The 13,316-nt window shown below is 45.2% G+C and overlaps 1 protein-coding gene across 1 annotated transcript in view; it reads left to right on the top strand.

The window, feature by feature from the left end:
• CUNH17orf67 (chromosome unknown C17orf67 homolog) overlaps positions 1–13,316 on the top strand; it is a 29,755-nt gene that overhangs the window by 1,200 nt on the left and 15,239 nt on the right. The window contains exon 2 of the mRNA XM_089692539.1: positions 10,066–10,166. Within this exon, the coding sequence (XP_089548665.1) occupies positions 10,066–10,166 (101 nt within the window). The remainder of the gene's footprint in view (positions 1–10,065; positions 10,167–13,316) is intronic.

A 13,316-nucleotide genomic window follows, 5' to 3' on the forward strand; every position in this document is an offset into this window, starting at 1 on the left:
TGAAATATATGTTTTCAATAAAGTGTATTTCATAAATTATTATTGAGAATACTGTGCTTTTTTAAAGGCGCTGAAGAACACAGACTCTTGTATGTGTGGTATAGTGAAATTTGATTTAAATGCTATCTAATTAAAATCCACACTAATCCACGCATTACAAAAAAAAAGTACTCTGCAGTGGTTTGCAGGTACCAACCAGAAATTAGCTCAGTCTTAGTCTTGGCAAGCATGCTCAGTCTTAGTGGCTGAAATCTGATCTGTGATTGGTTGCCAAGAATTAGTTTGCTTTGTCGCATGTCGAGGGCATCAAATTGTAAATGCAAATATATCCCAGTTTTTAATAATGCTCAGTATGTCTAATAAAGTAAGCAATTGACTTAAAAAAAGGTACATTCTTGGATGTGTACAGAGGAGCGCCAGGTACAAAAGTTCATCTCACTTGAAGGACTTTTTGGAACATTTATTGGTTAAAGTATATGTAAAATCTTACCTTGTAAAACAACCCATACAGTTTAAAATTGAAATGAAAGGTAAAACATTTGTGTTTTTTTTTTTAAAGTTAGCCTCTGTTCACCCTCTGAACACCCTCTGTTCTCAGCTGCATAGAGAGCTGAGGGTAGAGAAACAGCAGTACACTGATCTTCCAAGTAAAAGGCTGTGTGGGAGGAACCTGTCAAGACAAGTTTGATCATCGGAGGAGAGCATGCTGAGTTTCCAGCACAGCTGGGGAACTTACCACACTTTGCTCTCCTGCCTAGTGTGGTCAGTCTTTAATAGGAAAGCAGAAGGACTGGCAGGAACACCAGGGAAAGCAAAGGAAGCAATACAAAGAGAAGAGGAGACTTTTTCATACAAGCACATGGTACAGCAGGTAGGAATATGAAATGCTAGGTTTACATACTACAAAAGCATTAAATACATCCTTTGTGTTTCGAGGGAAAGCCTCTCCTCCTTCTTCAGGACTTGAGCAGTCGATAGTAATAAAATCTCAGCAGAATACACTAAGGGACCCGTGTTAAGGCTTGATGAAGCCAAGGGGCGGACTGACAACTCATGGGGTCCCCGGGCAATAGGGGATCATGGGGCCCCTGTGTCCTTGCCCAAACTCAAAAAAGCCTATGAAAAAGGTACCAGGGGCATCTCATGGGGCCCCCTACTGACCCCGGCCCCTCGGGCAGTGCCCGAGTTTCCAAATGGTCAGTCCGCCCCTGATGAAGACTAATGTCGCCTGATGGATTAAAGGTGGAATCCCCTAGCCTAGCGCATTCTGTCGTGAGGAGGCTTTTTCCCAGACAAAACATGTTGGAGTGTTCGATGCTTTTAACCATTAAATGTTCTAAAAAGTCCTTCAAGTGAGATGAACTTTTGTACCAGGGGCTCCTCTATACACATCTATAAATTTACCTTCTGGTGAGCGCTCCCTTGTCACTATCAGAGTGGTTGCAGCTTTGGACCAGAACAGGGTCCACTTATACTATATTTCAACCAAGGATCTGCTTCTTTGAAGGAAAAATCACTTTACGGAAGATCCATCAGAACCAACATTCACTATCGGTCCAGCGCTATCAAATACACATCAGGCAATAGGGCAAACACACAAGTGAGCTTAGATTGAGTACACATGGGCTCTCTGGAATATTTGCTTAAGAACACAGATTTGAGGAGCAACATCTATTAACTCAGGATCAAGAAAAGGGGGTCAGGGAGCATTTTTCCCAATGGGCCATGGGAAAAGTTAAAGTTGTTGTAAAGACTAAAGGCATACTCTGCATTAAGGTGAAAAAAACCTTTTGGGTGCAGTTCCCCCCAAGCCCCCCTGTAAATACTTACCTGAGCCAGATCTTGATCCAGCTCTGTGTCTGAGAGCAGTGGTGCTGCTCTCTCTATCCCTCCTCACTGGACTCAGTGAGAGCAGCGGGAGCCATTGGCTCCTGCTGCTGTCAATCAAATCCAGTGATCAGGAAGTAGGGAGGGGGGTGGGAAACCATACTGTGTAAGACAATAGATGCACACAGTGCTGCTCGGGATCGAACCTGTACAAGTACCTCCCCAGCAAGTTGGCTGCTATGGGGGCACTCAGAAGGCAGGAGGAGCCTTGAGCGCCGGCGTAGGACTCTAAAAGAAGAATCAGGGCTGCTCTGTGCATAACCATTACACAGAGTAGGTAAGTATAATATGTTTGTTATTTTAAAAAAATACAATTTTACAATTCATTTAAAGTAGGTCTTCAGTCAGTTCTGCAATAAAAAACACAATAACTGCTGACTTTTAATAAACAGACACTCACCTGTCCAAGGATCCATCATTGTCCCCACCCTGGCCGCCATGTTAACTGTGGGTAGATGGCTGTGACTCTTTGCAGCTTCTCAGCCAGCTGCTCACTGCACATGCGCGAGCCACACTGCATTTTCTGAATGGTCCTGCAGCCTTCTGGAACCTGAGATATGTCCCAGGAGGATGTGGGCGGGGGAAGGAAGAGAACTTCTGCAGGGATCACCTAGGTGACCTGAGAGGAAGTGGGAGCGGTTAACTGTCAAAAACAGGAATCTGCCCCCCCCCCAAAAAAAATGTGCTAAAAGTAAGAGGATTGGAAGAGGAGGAGGAAGAGTTGAACTTTCCCTTTTGAGTGAAGTTTCACTTTAAGGATCTTTTTTGCCTTCCTCTGGATCAACTGTGGGTGTGGGGTGCTATATACAGTACATAGGAGTGTCATTTATTGTTTTATCATTCTTTTTTCTATTGGTTGAATAAGATGGACTTTTGTGTTTTTTACCTTATGTATAGCTTGCCTTATAGAGACTTTAACAGCAGTAATTCCTTTCCTTTTTAAGTGTTTAGCAGGCTTCATCTGTCATTTTGTAAGCAGTGGGTGCGAATTGTGCTGGCCATACAAAAGTAGAATTTTGTTCAAAATGTTTCCTTTTAGAAACATTCATTTGATTTTCTAATGGTTAGTAGGGTGAAATCTATGTTTGATTTTGGCCCTATTAATGAGCCAATTCAAAGGAGCAAGATGGAAATATTTTCCTGAACGTATAAATGCATAACAGGGTATATCGTTTTTGTTCAGTCCATTCATTCCGAAATCAAATATTAAAATATTAAAAGCAGACGATACTTTTGAATGACATTCATCAAGTCATCAAATGTACCAAGAATTTTCGTATGAATGTTCCTTTGATAATCTATGCGTATGGCCAGATTAATGCCTACCGAATGTGATCCTTCTTAGGCTTGCGCTTCCAAAGAAGGATTAAAAAATGCCCTTGCGTACTTAGCCGTATTCAGTATTGTGGTGCAAAAAGCAATCATAAAATACAAAGCGTTGTGTTCCATAACTATTGAATAAATGGTCCTTGACTGTAGCTATATACGCTCAGAAATAAACTGCTTCTTCTTCACTAACCCATCTTGTAGGTAGCAGCAGCTTGTTAAGCAGACTGAGCATTCCACTCATATCTTCTGGACGTTCTGTTCCCAGGAGGATGCTACTTTTCTGAAAGAGGACTTTTGTCCATTCATTTTTCAACAGCCTTAAGTCAACATCCCTGGAACAACAAGCCTTCTCCTGTTGGTGCGCTGAATCTCAATGTATGGGACAGGTCCCTGGGAGATTCAATAAGTGAAGCCTGATACATTTTCTAGAGGATAAAAGGAAAGCAATATAAATGTAGAAATGTAACGGTGTTAGCAAATGCACTTTATAAAGCACTGTTTTAAAGAGAACCAGTCATGCAAGAATGTGACTTTTCAGCCTTAAAGTGTATCTAAACACAAAAACAAAAATGTAATATATTGCAGCTTACCAGTCTTTAATTAGGGTGGATGCATTCATTTTTTTTTAGGAGGGAGGCTTTTTTATTGTGTTATTTTCACCTGATAATCTGTCCCGTAACACACTTCTGGTCTTAGGGTGTCTCCACCCCACTGGGGGAAGCAATGGAGCCATCTTTGGACAGCATTGTTAACCTGAGGAGAGGGTATTGTTAGATGAATATTAGGTGCACTTGACTAACAAATCAAAGCTGAACTCCATCTGACACTTTCTAAGCAATTACAGCAAACAGGGTTTTTTTGGGGATAAAGGTTTTACATAAAATTAATAAAAGTTGATCATTGTAAGCACCCCTGCCAGGGTAAATGGCTAATCTTAACCCTCTAAATGCTACTTTCACTGGACAGCTTGGTCTGTTAAGGAAGTTGAAAAATATCAGACTCTGGCAGGACCACCAGGTGAAAATACAGGAAAAACCCTAAAGATAAAACTAATGCAGCCATCACATCTAAGGATTGGTGAGCTGCAATCAGGGGCGGACTGATAACTCATGGGGCCCCCGGGCAATAGGGGATCATGGGGCCCCTGTGTCCTTGCCCAAACTCAAAAAAGCCTATGAAAAAGGTACCAGGGGCATCTCATGGGGCCCCCTACTGACCCCGAGCCCTCGGGCAGTGCCCGAGTTTCCAAATGGTCAGTCCGCCCCTGGCTGCAATGTATTATTTTTTTGCTTTAGAGATTTTAATATACTTTGGATAGGTGTGGTTTATTGCACTTCCTGTGTATGTGAATCTCCCCCACCCTTTTTTAATGGAACATATTTACCGAAAATATTTCTGGTGCTGCTTCTCTAGCACTGCTAAGCTACTCTGCAAAATATAAAGAATTCCAGGAAATTTTATTTTCCCATGCAGTGGGGTTGTGCCCACACTACATTGGTTAACTGCTCGTTTTTGTCTAAAGGTGAGGAAAGCGGAGCTATACTTACCTAATCCACCGATTCACCCAGCGTAAGACACCCCCCCGTGGTCTAGCAGTCTTGTGTGGTGGACTGTTCTTGACATCATCACCCCCACAGACTGGCTTTGAACGTGAGGACAGCAGGAACAGTCCAGTGCTGGATGTGGGGGAGTGCCGTTTTCCAGAGGATCAAAGGATTGGGTTAATATAGCCTTATTATGCACCCCTGGACAAAAAGAGCAGGTACAGCCCCACTGCATTGAAATAAAAATATTTTCCTGAAGTTCTGTTTTAAAATTTATGCAAACCCTAACAATGAACTTCTCTTATTTGCTTCCTTTTAGTCTGTAGAATATACCATTTAGGTTCTGTTAATATGCGCTTTTTTGTAGATTCTGTGCATTTCTGCTTGACGCCTTAAAGCAGAGATCCACTCAAAAGCGGAAGCGCCACTTATCTGCCGCCTCCCCCCTCCACTGCCATATTTGGCAACTTTTGGGGGGGAGGGGGGGGAGCGGATACCTGTTTTTGACAGGTACTCGCTCCCACTTCCGGCTCAATTTGCAGTGGCGAAGTGAGCCAGAAGTTTGGACCCATCCTCCCTCCCGCAGTCTCCTGGGAACTTTCACAGGTCCAAGGAGACTGCCGAACCAATTAGGAGTTGTAACGCGACCAGGGGCGGACTGACCATTTGGAAACTCGGGCACTGCCCGAGGGCCCGGGGTCAGTAGGTGGACCCATGAGATGCCCCTGGTACCTTTTTCATAGGCTTTTTTGAGTTTGGGCAAGGACACAGGGGCCCCATGATCCCCTATTGCCCGGGGGCCCCATGAGTTGTCAGTCCACCCCTGAGCGTGACTCATGCATTTGCAGTGGGCACCAGGCTGTGAAGCCACAAGCTGTCACTGCCTGGAGCCCACAGTTGACATGCCAACGTCATGGAGGAGAGAAGAGATGGTGCGGGTGAGAACATCACTGGATTCTGGGATAGGTAAGTGTGTGTTTATTAAAAGTCAGCACCTTCAGTTTTTGTAGCTGCTGACTTTTAAGAAACACAAAAATGGCTGGAACTCTACTTTAATAGCAGCCCATTCATTATAATGGACTTATCTATGCTTAAAGTGGTTCTAAAGTCTCAAGGTTTTTCACCTTCATGTATTCTATGCATGAAGGTAAAAACCCTTTTGTGTGAAGCGCACCCCCAATCCTTACCTGAGCCCGCTCCGGTCCAGCCACATTCTCAACAGCCTTTGCTGTCTGGGGACTCTTCCTCCTTATTGGCTCAGACAACAGTGGGAGCCCATTGGCCCTGAACCTGGTTTTGTTATTTTATTTAGGGGAATTCAACTTAGTATAGAGAAATAAGGATTAGGGGATGCCCAGTTTGACTTGAAACAATGGAAGGGGAACACTTCCTTCCTATGTACAAAGCAGATCCAGGACTGTTCTTTTCCTGAAAGCCATCAATGCAGATCAGTAGCAGCTGCCCCTTACGGACAAGGAACTAGCAACCCCTCAAAAATCACTTTACTTTCTGTAGCTACATGCAGAGATGTCTTCTCTCCTCCTACAAAGCTGCTCCCATCTGCCCGGCCTACAGAAACTAACAGCCCTCCAGGCTGCTCAGAAGATTTCCTGGATCAAGGATAAAAGGATTTAGCTCAATGTTGTCCTTGGAAGCTTGCTACATGTGGCAGTCTTTCCACTTGCGGATCCCAAAGTGTGCTGCTGTACTCATGCTGTCCTCTTTGCTCTCTGCTGCTCCAGGTCTGATCCAATCCATGCCTCACTGCAGAATGTATTCTCCTGAGCCAGCCTGAGCCCAGCCTAGAGGCTGCCCCCCCCTGACCTGGGGGACCCCTCCTAGACTCCGAAAGTCTGCTCAGCACTCCATCTTCCACCCTCCTGTACACCACTCTGACAGGGCCTCCAAGCCTGGGATTGGCTGGACCCCCATAAATATGCAGATTTGGCCTCCACCCCTCCTTCTTACCGGCCTCTGGAAGGTTCTATGGTCCTCCAGAGTCAGGAGGAGGCAATAGAGCCACAGCCTGTAGAGTTGTCCAGCTGACCCGCAATAAATCACATGACTCATACAACTACCATAAGTCACACAATGATTTTACCTATCATTCACTACACTATTCTAGTAGCTCACTAGAGGGTGCTACACTTGTAATTGTCAACCTTACAATGCTTCATGGGATTTGTAGTTCCGCAACAGCTGGAGGGCCACAGTTTGACACCCCTGCCCCAAGCGAACAGTTTCTGGTGGATTTTCTAGAAATCTAGACTGCTCGTTGTGAACCAGTAGTGTCTCTTCCAAAGGGAGTACATCTACCAAATCCACAGGGTACTTCTGCACATTTAAGTACACTATATTGCCAAAAGTATTGGGCCAGCCCTCAAAACTCATTGGATTCAGGTGTTCCAATCACCTCTATGGCCACAGGTGTATAAAATCATCACCTAGGCATGCAAACTGCTTCTGCAAACATTTGTGAAAGAATGGGTCGCTCTCAGGAGCTCAATGGATTCAAGCGTGGTACCGTGATAGGTTGCCACCTGTGCAATAAGTCCATCCGTGACATTTCCTGGCTACTAAATATTCCACGCTCAACTGTTAGTGGGATTATAACAAAGTGGAAGCAACTGGGAACAACAACAACTCAGCTACCAAGTGGTAGGCCACGTAAACTGACAGAGCGGGGTCAGCGCATGCTGAAGTGCACAGTGCGCAGAAGTCGCCAACTGTCTGCAGAGTCAATAGCTAAAGATGGCCTTCAGATTAACAACAGTGCATAGAGAGCTTCATGGAATGGGTTTCACGGATGGACTTATTGCACAGGTGACAAACTATCATGGTACCACGCTTGGAGTCACTGAGCTCCTGAGAGCGACCCATTCTTTCACAAATGTTTGTAGAAGCAGTCTGCATGCCTAGGTGATGATTTTATACACCCGTGGCCATGGAGGTGATTGGAACACCTGAATCACATGATTTTGAGGGCTGGCCCAATACTTTGGCAATATAGTGTATGCAGCCTTTCGGCGTTAAGGCCCACCCACCGAGAGGCCGCATGTATGCGGAAAGAGGCTAAATATAATAATTCAAAGAAAAAAGAATAGGACTTGCCAAGGAGGAGATTTATAAAAGAAGTTTGACTGGGAAAAGGATGTAAAAGTTCAGTTAATGTTTGATATATTTCAAGTGATACCAAATTCTTTCCATAGAGGACACAGGTAAAAACAAAATTGGAATATTTGTAGAATGGAGAGGGGTTAGAACATCTGACAATACTTTTATTGCTGTCTGTACCTTCCTGTCCTAGTGACCCCCCCTCCATCTCTTGTATGGACGTCACAGGTTCAAGGAGTGAGGGAAAATCTCTGCCAATACAGTCACAGACAGAAATACTAGTGTACCAGAAATGAAAAAACTGCAGGTAACTAAAAAATTATCCCTTGCAGTGGGTCTGCCAGGGTTAATAAGTCCTTTTGTCCAGGGGAGAGGAGAAACAGTATTACTTACCTGATCCTCTGATCCCCCAGCAGATGGTGCTCCACCACACTCTGATGGTGGACTGTCCCCTGGCATCCTCACATCTAATGCAGGGCTATGGACCCTGCAGGGGTGGACTGACCATTTGGAAACTCGGGCGCTGCCCGGGGGCCCGGCGGGGTCAGTAGGGGGCCCCATGAGATGCCCTTGGTACCTTTTTCATAGGCTTTTTTGAGTTTGGCCAAGGATACAGGGGCCCCATGATCCCCTATTGCCCGGGGGCCCCATGAGTTGTCAGTCCGCCCCTGGGACCCTGCTTGGGTCTTGATGATGTCAGAACCCTAGAGAGCTGGAGCATGGGAGCAAAGAAGCTGTGGGCACTGGTCTAGCTCCAAGGAGAGGTGAAGGATTTTGTTTGTTCCCCTAGACCAGGGTTCTCCAAACTTTGTAAACAAAGGGCTAGTATGCTGTTCTTCAGGCTTTAGGGGGGCCAAACTGTGGCCAATCAGAGTAGAAAATGCCCCATATCAACATCAGGGGCAGTAAACAATGCCCCATTGTTGTTTTTAGTGGGAGGAATAGTACCCCATTGTTGGTATCAGTGGGAGCAATAGTGCCCCATTAATGGTGTCAGTGGGAGGCATGGTGCCCCATCATTCGTATCAGTGGGAGGAATAGTACCCTATCATTGGTGCCAGTGGGAGGAATAATGTTCCATCATTGGTGTCAGTGAAAGAAATAGTGCTTTATCATTGGTGTCAGTGAAAGAAATAGTGCTCCATCATTGGTGTCAGTGAAAGAAAAAGGGCCCAATCATTGGTGTCAGTGGGAAGAATAATGCCCCATCATTGGTATCAGTGGGAAGAATAGTGCCCCATCGGTGTCAGTGGGAAGAATAGTGCCCCATCATTGGTATCAGTGGGAGGAATAGTGCCCCATGATTGGTATCAGTATGAGGAATAGTGCCCTATCATTGGTGTCAGTGGGGAGAATAGTGTCCCATCATTGGTGTCAGTGGGAGGAATAGTGCTCCATCATTGGTATCAGTGGGAGGAATAGTGCCCCATCATTGGTATCAGTGGGAGGAATAGTGTCCCATCATTGGTGTCAGTGGGAGGAATAGTGCCCCATCATTGGTATCAGTGAGAGGAATAGTGCCCTATCATTGGTGTCAGTGGGAGGAATAGTGCCCCATCATTGTTGTCAGTGGGAGGAATAGTGCCCCATCATTGGTATCAGTGGGAGGAATAGTGCCCCATCATTGTTGTCAGTGGGAGGAATAGTGCCCCATCATTGGTATCAGTATGAGGAATAGTGCCCCATCATTGGTGTCAGTGGGAGGAATAGTACCCCATCATTGGTATCAGTGAGAGGAATAGTGCCCTATCATTGGTGTTAGTGGTAGGAATAGTTCCCCATTGTTGGTGTCAGCGGGAGGAATAGTGCCCCATCATTGGTATCAGTGGGAGGAATAGTGCCCCATCATTGGTGTCAGCGGGAGGAATAGTGCCCCATCATTGGTATCAGTGGGAGGAATAGTGCCCTATCATTGGTGTCAGTGGCAGGAATAGTTCCCCATTGTTGGTGTCAGTGGGAGGAATAGTGCTCCATCATTGGTGACAGTGAGAGGAATAGTGCTCCATCATTGGTATCAGGCAGGCAAAGGGCCCCCAGGCCATAGTTTGGAGATCACTGCCCTAGACTAAAATGAGCAATTAACCCTTTTTTAGGTGCTCGGAGTTGGGCTTTAACTGTTCCCCAGTCTATCCATATGCTAAATGAAATGCCTGGCATTAGGCTTTAATCTTCCTGTTGCATTTGTTTTTAGATGCCTCACCAATTTTGCCAGAAAAGCAAGCCAAACAGATTCTGCGAACAAAGCGCTCAGAAAGAGAACGGAAAGCTGGACACCCTGATGAACCAATGAGGGTAATTTTAATAACAGAGCTTTTTTTTATCATTGCAGATTTCTTATACATAGTCCCCGGAACCTAATATCTCAAAATCCTGACCTGTCCTTTCACCATTTAATAACTACCTTGATTTATTTCATTGATCACAAATCTCTTTTTAGAACATTCAGCATGCAATGGAAAATAGCACTGTGCTTAAAGTATAACTAAAGGCAAACTTTTTTTCAAGTTTTGGAAAGAGTGGAGAGGGATTAGAATATCTGTCAAGTTTTTATTGCTGTCTGTGTCCCCGTCACCCTCTCTATGTGCTTTACTGTTATCACCGAAAGTGAAAGAAAATCCCAAATTCTGGGTTGCCACAAAAACAGGAATACAGGGGAAATCTTTCAATGGGGACATTAGTTCTGGTAATTTCCTCACTTTGGAGGGATTTCCTTTCACATCCTTGTTTGGCTATGGGGCAGGAAGTTAAAGGAATCCCCCTCAATGGGATGAGATGAAAAAAAAAAACTGACAGTGAATACAGGGGCATCCCTAGGGTTTGTTTCACCCGGTGCGACAACACTTGGTGACACCCCCTCCGATGATCCCCGCAGAATGGATCGGATTTGCGGATTGAGCATAATGGATTGGAGTCCGATCCATTATGCTCCCCAATCCGCAGATCTGATCCATCCTGCGGGGATCGTCAGCTTTCTTTACAACTTACCTTTTCGTGGAGCGGGTTCGGTGTCACCCCGTATAGGTTGCATGCCGACGATCCCCGCAGGATGGTTTGGATCTGCGGATCGAGCATAATGGATCGGAGTCCGATCCATTATGCTCCTCAATCCGCAGATCTGATCCATCCTGCGGGGATCGTCAGCTTTCTTTACACTTAACACTTGGTGACACCCCCTCTGATGATCCCTGCAGAATGGATCAGATCTGCGGATTGAGCATAATGGATCGGACTCTGATCCATTATGCTCCCCAATTCGCAGATCTGATCCGTCCTGCGGGGATCGTCAGATTTCTTTACAACTTACTTTTTCGTGGAGGGGGTCAGGTGTCACCCCGTATACGTTGCATGCCGATGATCCCTGCAGGATGGTTTGGATCTACGTATTTAGCACAATGGATCGAAGTCCGATCCATTATGCTCCCCAATTCGCAGATCCAATCCATCCTGCGGGGATCGTCGGCATGCAACCTATATGGGGTGACACTGGACCTGGTCCAAGAAAAGGTAAGTTGTAAAGAAAGCCGACGATCCCTGCAGGATGGATTGGATCCATCCTGCTTGGATCGTCGGCTTGCTTTACAACTTACCTTTTTGTGGAGCGGGTCCGGTGTCACCCCTTGCAGTAGGTGTCTCCCAGTGCGGGCCACACCCCCTGACCCTGCCTGGGGACACCACTGAGTGAATATAACCCTCCCTTACTCTATCCATAATGAAAAAAAAAGTTTTGCTTTTAACTCTGCTTTAAGGCTGGATTTATACTTCCTAGCATTTTTATACTCATTATCCAACATAGTACATTTTATATATTGTCATCAACAGGCCCTGCAATGCATTTTGATGCAGAAAAAACCCCCCAAAAAACCAAATCAATGTAATAAAACAGAACACAATGTAAAGCTTATTTATAGCCTAAATTATTATTTTTTCATTGCTCAGAGAAAGGTTAAAACCTCTGCTGAGTTATTTATTTTAATTTATTAAATTTTTTTGCTGTCTGTGTATCACTGGGGACATTTTCCTGTACTTCCTGTTCCAAAGAGGCAACAGGAAGTTAGAGGAGTTTCGAAAAATAAAGGGGAATCGCCCTCCTAAACAATAGTCTCCAAAACCGCGGTCTCCATTGGAAGAGTTCCACTTACCTCTTGTTCTGGGACATCTCTAAAACTTTGGATTTCCCCTCAGTCTCTTTCTTGGTGACACTTCTGAAAATGCTAGTTGCTTGACTGTCATTCTGACCCTTTTGCTTCAATATCTGAAGTCACCGAGCCAAACACAGTCCACCGATAAAGAACTCTGACTTTTGCATAGCATTCCTGTTCTACATATTCCTTCTAGGTCTGTGAGTCAGAAGCATTGATGCCAGAGGATCAGAATAACAGCCGGTCAGATAGCATTTCTAGAAGATTTGCAATGGCAACCCTCATATTTCTATCACTACAGCATTCCAGTAACACTTTCACCCAAGCCCACTAGATGGCAGTACAGATTTACAATTCAACTTTCTATTGTATATTTCCACTAGGACTAGGTCATGGTAACATTGTAACAGATTTGTAACAACTGTAAAAAAATTGTCTTCTCTCTGGCGAATTGTAGCTGACTACAGAATTTGTGTGGCAGGAGCTGTCTGTACGACCGGGTTCACACAGGTACGCTGCAGTTTGGATGCAGTGCGATTGTATCTGCACTCTCATTGATTTCTAATGGACTGTGTATTTTCTGAAAGCGCATCAAAGATGTAGCATGCAGGACTTTGATGATCTCTTACGAATATGTGTGCTCTAATAGAAGTCAATGGGAGTGCACCTACGACCAGGGGAGGACTGACAACTCATGGGGCCCCCGGGCAATAGGGGATCATAGGGCCCCTGTGTCCTCACTCACACTCAAACCACACCCAAAAAAAGCCTATGAAAGGTACTAGGGGCATCTCATGGGGCCCCCTACTGACCCTGGGCCCTCGGGCAGTGCCCGAGTGCCCAAATGGTCAGTCCGCCCCTGCCTATGACCGCATGTAAAATGCACATAAATTGCGCTGCACCCAAACCGCAGTGCACTGGTGTGAATTCCGCTCTAAGGGCTCATTTAGAGCTCAGATTGCCAGTCCTCTGAAAAGTGATAATGTTGATAGCCAGGCCCCCTTCAACATCTTCTCATCCCACTGAAGTGCAAACATTACATAAGAGTGACAACTCTGCTCTGAATTCAGGAGCAGTGCAGCATCATTGCCAACCCATCAAAGCATTAAGTAGACTTCACTGCCAGGATCAAAGGTATTTGTGGGACAGAGAAAAAACTGATTCCTTTAGCCAAACTATACAGATGGATGAATCTCCCTCTGCAGCTATTGTACATTGACAGCCTGCCCTGCTGGCTGTCAAAATACCTGAACAGTGGCTGCATCTTATTGGATGCAGATGCTGTTCAGTCGTCCTTCAATTT

This window comes from Staurois parvus, unplaced genomic scaffold (assembly GCF_062004578.1).
Source record: "Staurois parvus isolate SC_StPar_1 unplaced genomic scaffold, SC_StPar_1.0 ptg000592l, whole genome shotgun sequence".
NCBI classification, from domain to species: Eukaryota; Metazoa; Chordata; class Amphibia; order Anura; family Ranidae; genus Staurois; species Staurois parvus.